Consider the following 16,711-nt stretch of genomic DNA (forward strand, 5'->3'; position numbering starts at 1 on the left):
CGCCTTTCAAAAATGGCTGCCAGAAAAAACTATGGCACAATTTTTTTCAAACAGTGTTTTGTTACTATCTACTTATAGGGAACTCATGATAAAAAAAAATCAGGAAAATAAAAAATATTGAGCAACATTGCCTGGGCAATTTGATATGGATGGACCCATTACTATTCTTTTCCAGGAGGGACGAAGCGTGAGACTAGGCTAAATGATGGTTCTTTCTGAGATGAAACAGTCTCTGCTCGTATCTCCGGGTGGGAACTACCTCTGGAAAAATGATCAAAGAAGAAACTAATAACTTAGGTTTCAGCATAGGAACTAGGAATGTAAAGACTTCACAAAATGTGTGGAACCTGAACATTTACGCATAAAGTGAACATGATGAGCTTGAATGAAATGCGATGGTCAGAAAAAGGTGAAATAGTGTCCGGAAACTACACAATATTTTGCTCGAGTGACGTTAAGGCCGAGAATGGTGTCGCGACCGCTGAATGACAATGAAGTAACAGTAATATACGGTATGACGAAATTACTGACACATTGCATCAGGAGGAAAGTGGTCAGGTTAACGTAATAGTAATGGGAGACTTCAACAGCGTGTTGGGAAAAGGATCTGAGAATAAGTTAATGGGATCATTTGGACTAAGCAGAAGAAACGTACGGGGCCAGAACTAAACGACCTCTGTACGCAACATGATTTAGTGGTTACACTATACGATGTCTTACGTTAACACCTTGGCAAGCTTCTAAAACACAGGTTCCCCTTCCCATTTAGCTGTAATAAAGACAGAAAACAACGTGCCCTCTAAGTCGCCTTCAATCGCTAACGCTTGCCCGGCAATACTATGTGAATTAAACATAAACTTTGGTACAAAAGAGAAAAAAACATAGCTACTAACCTATGCGGGGAACCTGTGTTCTAGAACTATCCCTATCAGTTTTCTACGCATGTCCTACTGAAAGGCGCTGGTAAACACTGCCATGATCGGTCCCCGGTAAATATTTAGCAGACGGGTCCAGAGGCACGTAAAAACTACAAAATTTACGGGAGAAAGGAAGATGCAAGTACTGAAACATAACCAAACCTGAGCTAAGCTAACTTAAACTGACCTGAAATAACCTATTATTAATAAAATAAGCGAAATTCTATATTTTTTTCGAACATTATGCAGGAATCCTACACTAATATAATCAAACATAAAGTAGTAACCTAACCTAACCTGAACTAACCTAATGTGAACAGAAACTACCGAAATTATAACAGTTTTTAGAAAAAATAGCTGACCCACTTCTGCTAAACATTGCTCTTACTTCCTTACACATTACTTCTTATTTTAGCCGTGAATTAACACCAGAACGTGGTATGGGTTAACTTTACAATGTCCGCTCCAGCTGGTATACTCACTCAGAAACGAGAAATTATACTATGAAAATGGATCAAAACTTCCCTAAACTTAAGCTAACCTATTCCACAGCAAGTCTTTACTTTACGCAAGGCAGTGACAATAAGCGATTCATCTGAATTGGTTCCCGCAGTTACAGTTACAGCTCCCAAGAACGAAAGACAGAAAACAACGTGCCCTGCAGGGCTCTAATCCGCCTTCACTCGTTGACGCTCGCTCGGCAATACTATGTGTATCAAGAATGGCAACGACATTAGTGAGAAAATATCTATGTGAATAAGGAACAGCAAAGAATTACCACTGCCTTGCCCAAAGTAAAGAGTTACCCCCTACTTATCCGTATCTTACTTTACTTTATCCTTTTAAAGCGGCCCTAATTTTCGATGTGCACATGGAGCGTGTAATGTAAAGTCCACCCCGTGGTACTTTTTGAACAATAATAGTGTAAAGTACCAGTTTCCAAACTTACACAGAAAATACTCATTTAGAACGAAACACGTATCACTGTTCTACTTTCAAACTGACGTACAATATTTTGTAACTTAATACTTCCTTGGAAATTCAACCGATAAACTTTAAAGAAAATACTCAGAGATTAACTTATTACACACTACTACAAACCAGGAACAATTTACGTGTACTGTTATCTAATATACTTTCTCTAATAAACCTATTTTATTCGTTACATAATAGACTTACGATGCATAATCTTTCGTGCTTAACGAAAAACTTCTTTCATTTTTCCATACAATATTTATTCAGCATCTACTAAAAACAATAATAAAATATGCTAGTAATATACATAATTATTAAATATATACATAAGATTTATAATTCATAATAATAAACTACACCTTACAATGCCAACAATATTGAAGATGCATTACCTGTACTGCAATAATAAATAAAACGATAAGATACTGTAAATTACTCTCCTCCACAACGCAACATGCACAATCTTCTCTTTACTAGAAATTAATCACTGTTTGTTACTAAAAATTAATCAAAACCTTCAAACATTCTCGTCTATCGCTACTAGGACGCAGTCGGCAGAAAAAAGACGAAAGATCATATATGAAAGCACAGAATATTCAAAAATTTTTTACCTACATGCGAAAGCAATTATTAATGCGGATATTTCGGTGTATATTAACGAAATGTTTCGAATACTGTAAAAAAAAAACTGCTTATCCACCAGTGGAAATTAGATTGTTATACAATCATGTTTTTGTACACTCATTCATTTTAATACTAATGTAGCCCTTGTAGTCGTTTGACATTAATAACATTGAGTAAATATAATGGGCCTAATGAAGAGGCGTTCTGTGAGATTAGACCCATACTAGGGTTCGACTAACGTGTGTTTCCTGCAGTAATCAGACCTTTAGTATAACGCTAATCATTTATCAAAACTACTGTGAATAAGACAGAATATATTTATTGTATTAAACCTGTATTTTAGTCGAAATCGACACTGTGGCATAGAGAATTAAACCGCTGGTAGCATAGGAGCCATTAAATTCCATACCCTCGATTTAATATGACGGGTTGCATGCAATGTTCTTTTTAAAGTATTCTGAAACAAGATAGAAAAACTGTATTCCGGATATTTTTTACGTACGATTTCGTTTCATAATTTTACGTTGTTGTTTCTAACTATTGGCCCCATAACTGTTCGCCAACCGGAACGGTTTGCGTCAATGCAATGCATAATCTGCGCTTGTTGCGATAGGCTAATACATTGCGTTAATTTGCATACCGCAATCATTGCGATAGATTAATCTTAATAAGGGAAAAATTCTTAAAAGTCTCGCATTCATTCAAGTTCAAAGTACATTAATGCATGAGTGTAACAGGGAGTTATGAGTTAATTTGGGCTCTAATCAGTGAAGGTGAGTGTCATTAGAATGATTTCGTATTACCTTCATGGGATCCGAACAACAGAACTCTTAAAAAGTAAACAATTTATTACTTCATTTCAAAATTCTTATTTCTGAAGTATGCACAAGACAATTTTATATCTGTGGCTTACATGATATATATCCGTGGCACCTATTTTTTACAGCCATTTCAAAGATTTCGAAGAAGAAATGAAGAGACATTGATTGTGAGATATAGCGATGTTCGTTGAGGAGGTAGGCTTCGTCACATTCGTCATATTTTAATTACGCTCGTCCCTAGCCATATTAACTAAATACACGGTTGTGATTGGTTGGAGTTAGTCGTCTGTCACCACCTAGCATACATATGGCACAAAACAAACTCCAGATGCTGCCAGCGCTCTCAGCCGAGTGGGCTAGTAAGGGATATTGCTTTTGGCGAGGGTTCAAACCCGGTCCAAGGATTTATTTTTATTTTTAAAAAAAATTCATAACGCTTTCTTCATTAAAATACGATGATAATAATACTAATTTTCCATTGTATGTCACATATAACGCATAAATTGAAGACTCACTGTAGAAAACGATGTAAATGCCACCTTGAAATTGTTTCACTTATTATATTTTTTCAATATGTTTATGTCTTAGTTAGATTTTTATACATAGATTCACTTCGTTATATGCTAGGTTGTATTTCTAAGTAATAGTATTTTCTATTTTGTGGTGCTTGGGCACAATTTATTGTCTCTTACAGTTACACTACCTATTGTTTTTGGCACTTACATTGTTTTATACAGCAAGTCTTCAATCGTGCTTATTTCAACATCTACCTAGAGATTTCTGATAGTCCTTGTAAATAATGTCGTTATGAACCAACAGGAGAGTCTTTGAATAGGGACGGGTTGCAGGGTGTAGTTGGGAGATAGAGATGGGGAGGTGCTGGAGGGACCAGGAGGAGAAAGACTTCGCACACAGAACTTTATTGATAAAAATTGATTTACTTTCATTACTAAACATAACTGAGCGAGCGTGTTAGAAGTCGTTTTGTTCCATCTTGAGCTCCATGATAATACGTCACATTTGGTTGGTGCATCTTTGATCCAAATCTAACCTCATCTGCATCCTTAAAACAGTTGGTTAGCACGTAAAGAAAATACATCTTCGTCAGTATCATTCTCAAATGCATATCGTATTACCTTGGTGCTCTGTTGTGGAAGGGGATCAAGTGGGTTTTTCATCATATTTACACTACATTTACATTTCTCTTCTTTGTACATTTACTCGTTGATACAACTCCTCCTTCCTGTCCAATTTCTTTTTCATTATACATTTCTCACTTACTCCCCATCTTTTTGCCCCAAATATTCGGGGACTTATCCTATTTTTCCCTGTTCGATCTTCTCTACCGATTTTGAACTTTTCACAATTTTGACGTTTCCTCTTCCTGTTTGTGATCATTACTTATAGCCAATTTATTTTTCATTTCAAACATCCTCCTTGTGAGGTACACATGACATTTTCACACTTGTAGTTTACACAAATTACGGCCGAAGCTCACTTTTACCTTTAGTGTTTTTGGAGAAGAAGAAGTAATTCAATATGATAATATTGTAGACAGAGAAGGTGAGATGCGTCGAACGAATAATTTCGATGTTTACTAATAGAAGTTTTTAAAAACGTTTTTAACATTTATTACATAATTACGAATTGTAACCGTGGATTATTTCCGATAGTAAGTTATTAGAGGTAAGTTCAGGTTTTATTTTTTTCGCAACTCGAAGGTAGAAAACGAAATTCACGCATTTCATTTTGTTCGTGTGACAAACGTTGTATATTTGTCAATAGATTTAGAAAGTGAAATTAGTATAATGAATATGATAAAACATGATCTGATCGAGTTGAAATGGATTACCTAAATTTCCTGTAATTTGAGAAGAAAAGTTCCATTAATAGAGATTCTTTACTTATATCCTGGCTGTTTAATAAGGTACTCTTAACCCTAGATTACAAATCTTAATTTGTGTCTACGTGGTTACAAACCATTCGTAAATTTTACGACTCAATTTTAGAAAAAGTATGTTTAGTACAAGGGGTCCAGAAGCACGAAAAAGGCACAAAATTTACAGGAGAAATGAATGATACAAGTACTTAGACATAACATAACGTAACCAAATCTAACCTAACCTAACATAAACTAACCTAAGGTAACCTGGACAAACCTAAACTAAGCTAATATTAGTAGAAATAAGCGAAATTCTATCATTTTTTGGAAAATTATGCGGGACCCCTACACTAATGTAACATAAGCTAAACTAACTTAACGTAGCCTAAACTAACCTAATCTACTCTAAACTAACCAAATGTGAACAGAAATTACCAAAATTGTAACATTTTTAAGAGAAAAGAGCTGGACCCCTTCTGCTAAACATAGGCCTTTTAGAATATTTTTATTATTTGTGCCTATATTATTATTGTTTAAATCTGAAAATGTACTTGTTTATATAATCATATCGACAATAATATTGGATGCCTTTGGAATACTTTATTAAGCAAGTACATGTAAAAAGTTACGCATATAACTTGCTAGCTGTATACTTGAATTGCAAGTATGATGTCATTAAGAAATAGTTATATTTATGTGGGTAAATTGTTATGTAGGTATCACAATAGTAGATGACATGGATGGCATTTAGTATCTTCCTCAATTCGTTTAATGGTACCTTGTTTTTGTCTAAATTGTGATAAAGGTAGAAGTACAAAGGCCCTGGGGCCTTCTAACTCCCTTCGCTATTTGTTCCTAGCTCAGCTATATTTTGTAAAGTAAGTAACACACTCTACATCGTATATATGGAAGATTGGGGGAGGTACTAAATATAAGCCGATAACTAAAGTAAAAGGACCAAGGCAACTAAAAAACGTAGCATTTTGCATATAAACGTCGAAAAAACTAACTAGGTGCAAACTTGAAATTTGTCATTCCAAGCTTTTTCATTTTTCCTCGTCACTCACCACGCAACATACAGCTCTATTTTCAGCACAAATCGCCTTCCTCCATGTTTAGACAAGTGTGTTGTCATTCTCCTTTTCACTGACGGTCAATAATAACAAGTTTTTCTTATTCCTTGTGGCGGGTTTGCCGTAGCGTTAGTGATGGGAATGTGCTTTATTAGCAGTATCACTAGAATCTTCACCAACAGATATCTCATCCAACAACCTTCTTATTTGATTATTTTCACGTGCTTCCTCACTATTGCTCATTGTTTCTCCACAAACGAAGACAAGAAATAGTTACAATACCATGACACTACTCTTTGCACTGTTTATAGTCCCAGAAACCCTAATTTAATCGTGGCCTTAGTTTGACAAGGTTCTAACTGACATTTTTGTCAAAATTGAGTTATATACAGTACGTAACACTAGAAATTGAGCTTCATATATTCATTCAAATATATAGAATGAATATAATGAAAACAATGGAAAAGGAACATTTCTGCATTTAATCTGCGAGGGACAATGATGATAATGAAATGTATGACAATGGCGGAATAATAAAACGAGTTATCACGAAGAAACCCCACGCACAGCGTGTGCCCACCACAAGACCCACTTGGTGGAACTTTGGATTGAATCAGGGACCCCACATGGCTGAGGTGAGAATCTACCACTGAGCCGTAACGGCTTCTGTAATGTTACTAATGTCAAACCATTACAAGGGCTATACTAACCTGTATAACAAAAGGGGTATCCGTGCAGTTTTACTATACGGATCCACACACAAATTCACTTTTAAAAAAGTCTTTCTCTCTGGTTTCATTTTCTGTGTCTCCAGCAATTATTTTCGGGCTTTGCTCTTGCATTCTTCGGTGCAGATTCACTCTAACAGGTCTCCTGCAAAACAGCAAGTAGCGTGTAGTTTTGCTATACGGATTTATAGTATAAGTAGTAGTAGGAGGGGGAGTTAGTAGTAGGAATAGTAGTAATAGAAACGGATTAAAAGCCCCGCAGGGGTTGGTGGGTTCTGTTTTCGACATAAAATTGGGAAATTACAGAGTAGCCAGAATTTTATGGCCGCTTATACATGCATTTCAGGTTCGAATTTAACTTCTATATTTCGACGCAAATACGCATCTCAGAGGTAAGTATACACCATATTTCCATTACTTATACACTACTCTATAAAAATAATATTATAAATTTCTTCTGTAATAAATCTATGGATCCGTATGGTAAAGCTGCACCGGGGTATCAAGTGTTTATTATTATTACGAGGGTCACTACGAAAGTTTTGAGATGTGAAATACTCCGAAAACTTACATACTTAAAATCAATTTAACACTTACATTTTCTCAAAGTATTCACCATTACACTGTACACACTTTTGCATCCTCGAAAACCACTTTTGGAACCAGTGTTGCCAGTCTTTTATTTCAAGTGTTGAAAGTTCATTCTCGTTAGCTACTACAGCTTCAAGGCTGCAAAATCTCTTCCCACGCATGCGATGTTTGATCCTGGCGAACAGAAAAAAATCTCACGGGGCTAGATCAGGGCTGTACGGTGGATGAATCATAAGTTTTACCTCCGTAGATTAAAAACTGAATTGTGATGTTGGCCGTGTGTGCGGACTCGTTGTCATGATGAAGCAGGGTCCCACGCAATCCAATTCTTGGACGCCGTTCCCGAAGCTTCTGAAACACTTTTGTTAGGCAAACAGTGGTGTACCACTAAGCAGTAACAGACCTTTGTTCTTCAAGTGGAACAGTTGCAACATGGCCAAATTTGCAGAAGAAAGTTGCGACCATCTTCTTACCCAAACTTCGCGGTCGCTTCACTTTCGTGAGTGGATTTTTGTCTGGAAAGATCCAAACTGTAGACTGGCGTTTATTTTCAGGGTCAAATCGATTGATCCAAGTCTCATCACCAGTAACAATGTCCGAAACGCGTCGAGAATTGCCTCCATCAAATCTTGCAAGCAGGGTTGGCTGGTTTAAACCAAGGTGGTTTAAACCATGGTTTAAACCTAGGTTTAAACCAGCTGGTTTTTTCAAAAAAACCAACTGGTTTAAACCAAAAAACAAAAAATGTTCGTAAAAGTGTAAGTGTTTGTAAAATATTGATGAACACACATTTGTGGGTTATCACGTTTCACTCCCGTATATTATTCGTATTATATCCAGACCTAAATTCCCCATTCATTACTCAAAAAGATTATACTACAAAAGCAACTTTTTTTTTATAAGTTTATAAATGTTTATTTTGTGATTTTTTGTAGTTATTATTGTTATGTAATTGCAATCGAAGAAAAATTCTAAATATTGTTTCGTTTCAATGTTTACTATTGATAAAATACATCGAAAATGCCGTACTTTTTGTGTGTGTGTGGAGGGGGGGGGGGTCATACAGACCTCACGAGAGGCCTTTAGTGAAATAAGTATCTTTGGTATCTATTTATGTATAAATGAGTCTGAGCCAAAGTGGACTCAAATAATTCGTATCTTTATCCACTTTTCTTATTGATATGCAGATTAAGTCGTGTATTTCTTTAATTTGGACCAATAAAACTCGTTATTAACTAACTTGAACTAAATTAGTTCTTCTGTACTCCGTACTACTTTGAAATTGTTCATATGTAATTCTGTGTAATGGTTTCACTTGTGCAACTGTTTATCTTTTGTCCTTCTGAAATGACTCTTGACAGTTATATTAAGAAGCATGTAAAGATCAGTACAACGTTTTTTTTATCAGGATTCCTTCGTGAGTGAGTCGGCAGACGTATCGCATTTGTGGCCAATTAGTCCTGGTTCCGAGTTCAAATGGAGGACAATTTCTTTCGGATGTAACTCGAGAAGCGGTTTTTATTCCGCTTTAAGCTTATGTGACCTCTTCCAGCATAACTCGGTTGTCGCATACTAACATCAAAGCGAAACAAACTTATTTCTGTCCATATATGATATGAATATATAGAGCAAATTATTTAAACCATAAAAACCTGGTTTAAACCAAAAAAACCTGGTTTAAACCAAAAAACCCGGTTTATTTGGTTTTTTTAATAAAAACCATGGTTTTTGCCAACCCTGCTTGCAAGCATTTCTTCACACCATTCCACACGCATGCGCTTCTGCTGTTCAGTCAAAGTGTGAGGCACCCAACGAGATGAAACCTTCCTGAGCCGAAGATGATCATGAAGAATTTTTGTTACTGCTGGCGATCCAATGCCCTTGAAAGTTATTCGAGGATTTTCTCGAATCATTTGTTCCACAGCGGCAATGTTTTCATCTGACGTCCAGCTCTCTCTTCATTTTTAAGCGATGTCCGGCCTCTTCTGAATTCACCAAACCACCGAAATATTGTAGCACAGGAAGGAGCAAGGTTCCCAAATGCCCCCTGCAAATGGTCAAGACTTTGTGTCTCGTTCAAACCACTTTTGGAATCGTAAAGGATCATTGCCCGAAAATGTTCCATTTCGAGCTCCATTCTAGACAGCCGAATACTGCTCACATCAACAAACAAGCGGAGGCGATACGGCCACGCCGATAAGCGAGGCGAGTTGAAACTTGCTTCGCTTCTTCGTTCTGGATACCACTACCGAACGCAATTGTTGGAATTCAAATACTGTGCCACAACCATGCGTATCTTAAAACTTTCGTAGTGACCCTCGTATTATTATTATTATCGTTTATTCACACACACTTTGCCGCTGACGCGCCTATTCCCTCCGGACTCACCCCAGCTCCTGCTTAGATTCGCCTATATTATTCTCCCTTTTAGTGACCACCTAGTACAAATTGGTTTGTGTTTTCGTACAGACATTTTTATGGCGGACACGCTTTTATTCTTGTAAGGAATATCCTTGTAAAGTGAATTTGCACTCATGAATACAGCTTCTGGTCTGAGAAACTTGTTTCTAAAGACTCCTAAAAGAATTTCGTGAGCACGTATTCATTTCCAGAGCACATTAGTTTGTACGTATATTATCGATCTCTGCGCTTTTATTTGGGCATGCGCTAGGGTAAATAACGGTCTAGAACGTCTAGCACCGTCTTAGGGTATCCCTTAAAGCAAAGAGAATTATATATATATATATAATTTGATGGATTATTGTAAACCTGTTACCACAGCACAGATTCCTGATAAGTTCGGTGAGGTTTATTACTTTATTCTATCTTTTTGACGACATCGACGGTTAGTATCGTCAACGATTGTTTTATAATCTCGGTTGCATTCCTTGATTGAGGTTTACTTAAAGGAACAAGTATGCATTATAGCTTGCGCTGGGCAAAAATTTGACCCAAAGCTAGGGTTGCCAGGCGTATACAAGATTGTTCCGTATCGATATTTTACTATCTGTTTTTCGATTAAACTGGGCTTACTTGGGGTAATTGTGTTCGAAAATTTTTAAAGGCTTCTACGTAATTTAATGCAAGGGATCACTTCTAGGCAGTTTCCGCAGATGTCAGCCGAAACTTAACCTGAGTAAGAATTTCAAGAGGAAACATTAGAATTTTAGAATAAGATATACTTTTGTCGTGTGTATGCACTCAAGCACCAACGTTGTATTTGCCCATTAGTGTAAGGAGAGAAACAATTACTATGAAATGCCCAATCTGCCGAGAAGTGTATTTATGAAGATTGTTGTTAAACATCAGAACGGGTATTATTTAGTTTCTTCCCCAAATCACTTGTTAGTGACTAGCTCCCTTAGTAGTGATTTCGGTTCGTTATTTGTAAATGGGGTGAGTGTAAATACACTGTAGACATATGGCATAAAAACTATGACGCATATAACACGAACCAAGTTGTGCTACGTGGCCCCTGAATAGCACAAATGCTATCTAACTGAGTCAGGTCAGTAGCGAAGCAGGGAGCCCTAGTGGTAGTGATGGGGTGCGTCCGTAGGAATCAGGTGCGTCAGCGATGGTGGGTATACGCATAGAGGTCGTTTGGGACGGCTCACTGTAAATGACTGTACCGTAACCGGCATAACCGTGGGACGTAAAACAAAAAATTAATTTCATTTTTTACTGTACCAACTTCATAGCCGTCAGTGAATTTGGGATAAATACTAAATGCCGTCCCAGTAGAACGTTTCCACATTAGGACGCTAGAAGGAGTTTTTTTTTTTTTTTCGGAGGCTCCAATTGGAGCCGCAATTACGGTTTTCTTACTTGACTTCACATTATTCTGTAACTTAATAAAACAATAAAGCTTACAGATGATATGAGGGTGGAAATATTACCTTTGCATCTGTGGTGATCTTCACTTTAGTTTATATAAATATTTCGGCTCGCTCGGGAGTCATGTTCGCAACTATTTGTTACTTTTTGCAGACTAGGATTCTTATAATATTTTTGTGGTTATGTGAGTCATGTAAAGAAAATGATCCCCACACTCTCAGACTACACTTGATTTCTGCCATAAGTGTTGAAGAAATCTAGTGTAGTCTGGGAACTCACATGGTATTATAAGAGTTTCAGCTTGCAAAGAGTGACCTATAGTTACGAGCATCACTCCTGAACGAGTTGAAATATTCCATAAACTAAAGTGAAGATGACCACAGATGCAAAGGTAATATTTATTTTATTAATTTAAGACCCACCCCCATAGCATCTGTTAGTAAATATTCTGTATTAGTTTATCCCTCGAACTTGTAATAAGCTTAATTTCACAGTACCCACGGTAAAGCAACAATTCTTTACTTTTTCTCCCTAATGTCTTTGAAAAAGATATATTACCTTAACATCCGTATATTTAATCATAACATTTTTCTCGCCCCTGTCTTTGTGTTGTGTTATTCCGCTTTCTGTCATTTACCTTTTTTTTTTTTTTAACGTTCCTGTTTTTATATGCACCGAGGCTAAGGTAGACGATATGATTATAACAGTGAGTGAAATAATACAATGAAGAAAATGTGAGAACACCGAGAAAACACGTACAAAGTGTTTGTCTACCATAAAACCCACTTGTCGCGACCTGAGATCAAACCAGCGCTGCTGTCAGTCAGCCACCGCGGCCCCTGTGTAAGTATGATAGGATTTTCACCCTGTAAAATCCTATAACTCGAATGAAATATCGTTTAAAATGAAAACTCATGACTAGAAGTTTGCCAGGATGCGAGTTTCAGTATTTTTCGGATATATATTTTATTTTCTTCGGTGGATGGCGGAGGGAGTAAGAATTTTTGTGATCAATTTTAGAAGCACTATTAATTTAATAGAAATCGTCATTCTCATGATACGTCTTGTTGGGAGAGAGACGTTCGTTTCCTGTTCCCCACTACCAGCGCATGTACTCCTAGACCTTTCCTGTAGACCGGGTGGTAGACTGTGAGGATCGGTCTAGGATAACGTTGTCTAGGACTCGATATGAACACATACTGGATAATGAATCAAATGAGTGTTGGAGATGGTAGGAAAAAGGATTTTTCGGAAAGAAGAGAAATGGTGATTGGACACATTGAGACATGGAGGAATCATTCTATTAACTATAGAAAGAATGACAAGGAAAAATACATAGGGGAAGGCCACGAACCAAATAATACATGATTTAGAGAAGAGAAAGTACCGTACATGCAAATGAAACGCTTGGCTTAAGGTAGAGAAGAGTGGAAAGCTGTAATCGGAAGGTTGCTGCCATAAGAGGAAATAATAAAGTGTGTTTAGCACCATTACGGATCAATGCCAAAGCTGTTTGTATTCTTTTTTCCTTTATATATTATATGAGTTCGAAATGAGATAGCTCATTGTCCTCTCTGTTTCTGAGGTCAGCACGTAATTCAGTTTACATTGAACTAGCAGAATGGTCGCTCTTCGCACGGAGAGAATACGTTTCTTTTTGGACACGAAGAGCTGAATTTGGCTTCAATGTTTGTCCCAGCGACCCCGCAAACTATAGATTCGACACTTTCCATTTTCTATCATTTGTATATATCTTCTCTCTTCCCAAGTTGTGGGGCTGAATTTGGATTTAAACGGCATCTGCGATGTGCCCTATATAGGACGTATATGATAAAGTATGTTCCCTCTACTATCTTATACTACGCTCCCAAACCTGAAACTTAATTACTGCGACACTCACATAATATAAATAAATTTGTTTACTAATCGTCTAGGTAACTAGCAAACAATAAACTTAATATCAATACCCAAGGTTCAGGGAATTTTATATCAATCAGACTTTTCCAAGTAGACTAGATTATTAAAAATTCCAAAAAAACAAACAACAAAATTGTTCTCTGAGATTAATGTTCCTTGATGAAAATTATTTCTTTGATTAAAAAAAAACTTCGTTCAGGTACACTTCTGGACTCAGAGGTTCCTACCTATTTAAAACCTTAAATAGCAGTTCGCTCCAAACATGAAGCTTCCTTTAAAATTTGTCTAAAATTCCTTAAGAGAGGTTCTGAACATGCGTCCTCGTACAAGCCATCATGAACCTCACATACTCTAAAGACAGACCCAACATTCTGAGAACTGTCTGGCCTAAGTCCCTAATTCAGGAATCGCCCTTTATTAGACAACCCTTAAGGAAATAGCTAGCTAACAGACTTTAATAAGGTAAAGGTAAAGGGAAAATTCCTTCATTTAGGAATAAAGCACCTTCACTCAGGCTCGGTAGTAGGAATAAAAAATCAAACAGCCTACCATCCCCTTATGTGAGGAATCAGCTGTGAAAATCTAATCGGCTAGTCAAATGCAACTAACCGAAATATATATATATATATATATATATATATTACTCATCCGGCTCGATTGCCATAGCAACAGCCTTCCCTAAAATCAAAATAAAGAAAATTTCTGAAAACAGACGGCGTTCGGAAGGAACGTTGTCACAATAGATCTAAAGATCCCTGCTAAATTTCATTTCTTCAAATATTCCTATCCGGGAATCGAACCTATCCTTAGACTATACCCATGGACATACAACCAGAACTCAAATATTCTGATTCGTATTCCGCTTAACAAGTCTAAAGGTTGACCCTATACACAGCCATCTCTTACGGCTGTACCCCTGCTCTGACTTAAAAAAAAACGTCGCGAAACAAAAAGAGACCCAAGGAGCACGAAAGCTCCTCCCGCTAAAAATTTCCGTCTCGACTCTATCAAAAGAATCCAAAATCTGCCTCCCCGCTGCCATTTCCCTTCTTACTTATATACGATTTAACAGCTTCCCGCTCTCCGCTACGACGAGAAGAAACTGTGTCTGAGCTTAGCAGTGTTTCCAAATGAGCTAACTAGCTAATAAACTTTTGCCTTACTTGGAATTAAATTTTTTCTAAAACTGAAAAGAATAACTTTAAAGATTAACATATACATATATATATACATTAAACAATACATAAATGCACACATGAAATATATAAATTTATATAAAGATTAATAGACAAAAATACCAATCTATAATAATTTTACCTGCGCTGGTTCCTTACCCTAATTATATATGCATTAATAATCAAAGAAAATATGAATATTATATACCTTCAATATATATATATATATATATATATATATATATATATATATATAACTAGCAATGGGCCTGAAAGTGCTCATTGCACATCGGAAGTCTTACTGTTCATTTCAGCGGCCCAGAAAAGTATGGATTCGACACTTAATATCGGTAATTTTCGATCATTTTTAAATATCTACCCCTTCCCTAAGTTGCACCGTCAAAGTAAAATGATAAAAAAGCATCCCAGGCCCGAACCTCATCTATGCAAATTTGATCGAGATTTATTTTGTGGTTTAAAAGTTATTAGGTTTTATTTATTTTTATGTCTCCCCCCTTCCCTAAGTTGCACTATCAAAGTGAAATGATAAGAACCATGATGAGGCCCAAACCAATCTCATTTTTACGTTGAAATTTGATCGAGATCGGTCGGATGGTTCAAGAGGTACGAAGTCACAAACATAGTGACTTTCATTTTTATATATAGAATGTGTCTTTGTATAAATTGTATTAACGTGTTATGTGTGGTTTTAAAAGTAAGAGTAACATGGTAATTGTTTAAACAGCTCATAATATACTCCTGGTATATTTTGATGAGGCAAACTAACATATACCACACACAGAGTTGTGTTAGAAGATTCTTATTTTAACCGAGATAGGCTGACGAAGCTCGTTGAACTATTCTAGTGCATTCGAGAACTATATTAGGGGAGGGAGCTACTCTAAACTGATTTTAACAAGAATTCGAAGTATATCTGAAGCGTTCCAGGTAATTAAGTCAAATGGAAAGTGTTGAGTTCACTCTCATCACCCAGAACGGTTCTGAGTGTATTTGTGATTGAAGTATGAAGAAATGGCTACTCAAAATTAACTTTTTTTCTGTTTCGCTTTTTAGAAGCATGGATTTTCAGAATCGACCTGGTGGTAAAACTGGTGGCGGAGGAGTTGCATCATGGTCAGAGACAAACCGAGATCGTCGAGAACGCCTCAGGCAGTTGGCGTTAGAAACAATTGATTTAAATAAAGATCCATATTTTATGAAAAATCACTTAGGTAATGTATTCTTCTTTTATATGTTTATGTTTTCTTTCTTTCTTTCTTTCGAGAGTTCCAACTTTATTTGTTTAAAATTCACAATGATTTAATGTAGATTAAAGTTTGAAACTTGGTTTTATTAATAAAATAAATACTTTAACTGGCTTTAAAAATTCCTTTATATAGAAAACGTCTTCGTGACTAAGTGGTTAGCGTACTCGCCTGTGGCATGGGAGACCTGGGCTCTATTCCCGACGGGAGCACATGTGATTCGAATTCCACGTTAATCAGTAGGTCTCGTCTCATATAGATTCGCTGCTGTTAAACTCAAATTCTACTCAGCTTAACTCCTTTATATAGATAAAGAACTGATTCAGCAGCGTAAGAAACAAAATGTAAGTGCGATAGCACTCATATTTGCATAACCAAACTTAAGATAAAAAACAGAATTAGGGAAATAGTATTGATTCAGGAGAACAAAACGTAGCCGTATTAACAAAGAATTTAGGGGAGGCCGGGGTAATAAGAGACAATAAAAAAAATTCTATCACTTGTATTGATTTCCTGAGGAACTAGAGAAAAATGTATGTGATTGTACTTAAAAAATGAAACCTGCTGATGTATTAACACATTTTTCCAGTCGCTTTTCATGCAAAAAAAAAAAAAAAAAAAAATTGTTAAAGTCAGTGTCTCTTATTACCCCTAAGGGGTAATAAGAGACAGGGCTCTCACTGCTCACGCATATAGAATAGAAAATGAGTAAGAGTTTTAAGAAACATCTTCACACAATTCTGAAAATTTACTTTTTTCAGATCTGAAATATATATAAATATGTTCCCGAAATATTAAGATTTAAAAAATGAAATTCAATAGTTCGTTCGGAAAATTTAGTTGCCTAAGTATTAAATATCAAAAACCATTAAAACAAAGTATAGTTGAGTTTTACGTAATCTAGAT

The 16,711-nt window shown here is 36.3% G+C and overlaps 2 protein-coding genes across 2 annotated transcripts in view; one reads left to right on the forward strand and one right to left on the reverse strand.

Annotated features, from left to right (window-relative positions):
* Nucleotides 1–2,466, reverse strand: part of LOC145669594 (uncharacterized) — a 38,139-nt gene extending 35,673 nt beyond the window's left edge. Inside the window, exon 1 of the mRNA XM_081737816.1 lies at nt 2,285–2,466. The gene's annotated coding sequence lies outside the window, so the exon portion shown is untranslated. The remainder of the gene's footprint in view (nt 1–2,284) is intronic.
* A 2,398-nt stretch (nt 2,467–4,864) lies between these two features.
* Sf3a2 (splicing factor 3a subunit 2) overlaps nt 4,865–16,711 on the forward strand; it is a 33,480-nt gene continuing 21,633 nt past the window's right edge. Inside the window, exons 1-2 of the mRNA XM_081737817.1 lie at nt 4,865–5,023; nt 15,615–15,772. Of these exons, the coding sequence (XP_081593943.1) occupies nt 15,619–15,772 (154 nt within the window). The 5' untranslated portion in view covers nt 4,865–5,023; nt 15,615–15,618. The remainder of the gene's footprint in view (nt 5,024–15,614; nt 15,773–16,711) is intronic.

Source organism: Thermobia domestica, chromosome 14 (genome assembly GCF_964235325.1).
Source record: "Thermobia domestica chromosome 14, izTheDome1.hap1.1, whole genome shotgun sequence".
Classification (NCBI taxonomy): Eukaryota; Metazoa; Arthropoda; class Insecta; order Zygentoma; family Lepismatidae; genus Thermobia; species Thermobia domestica.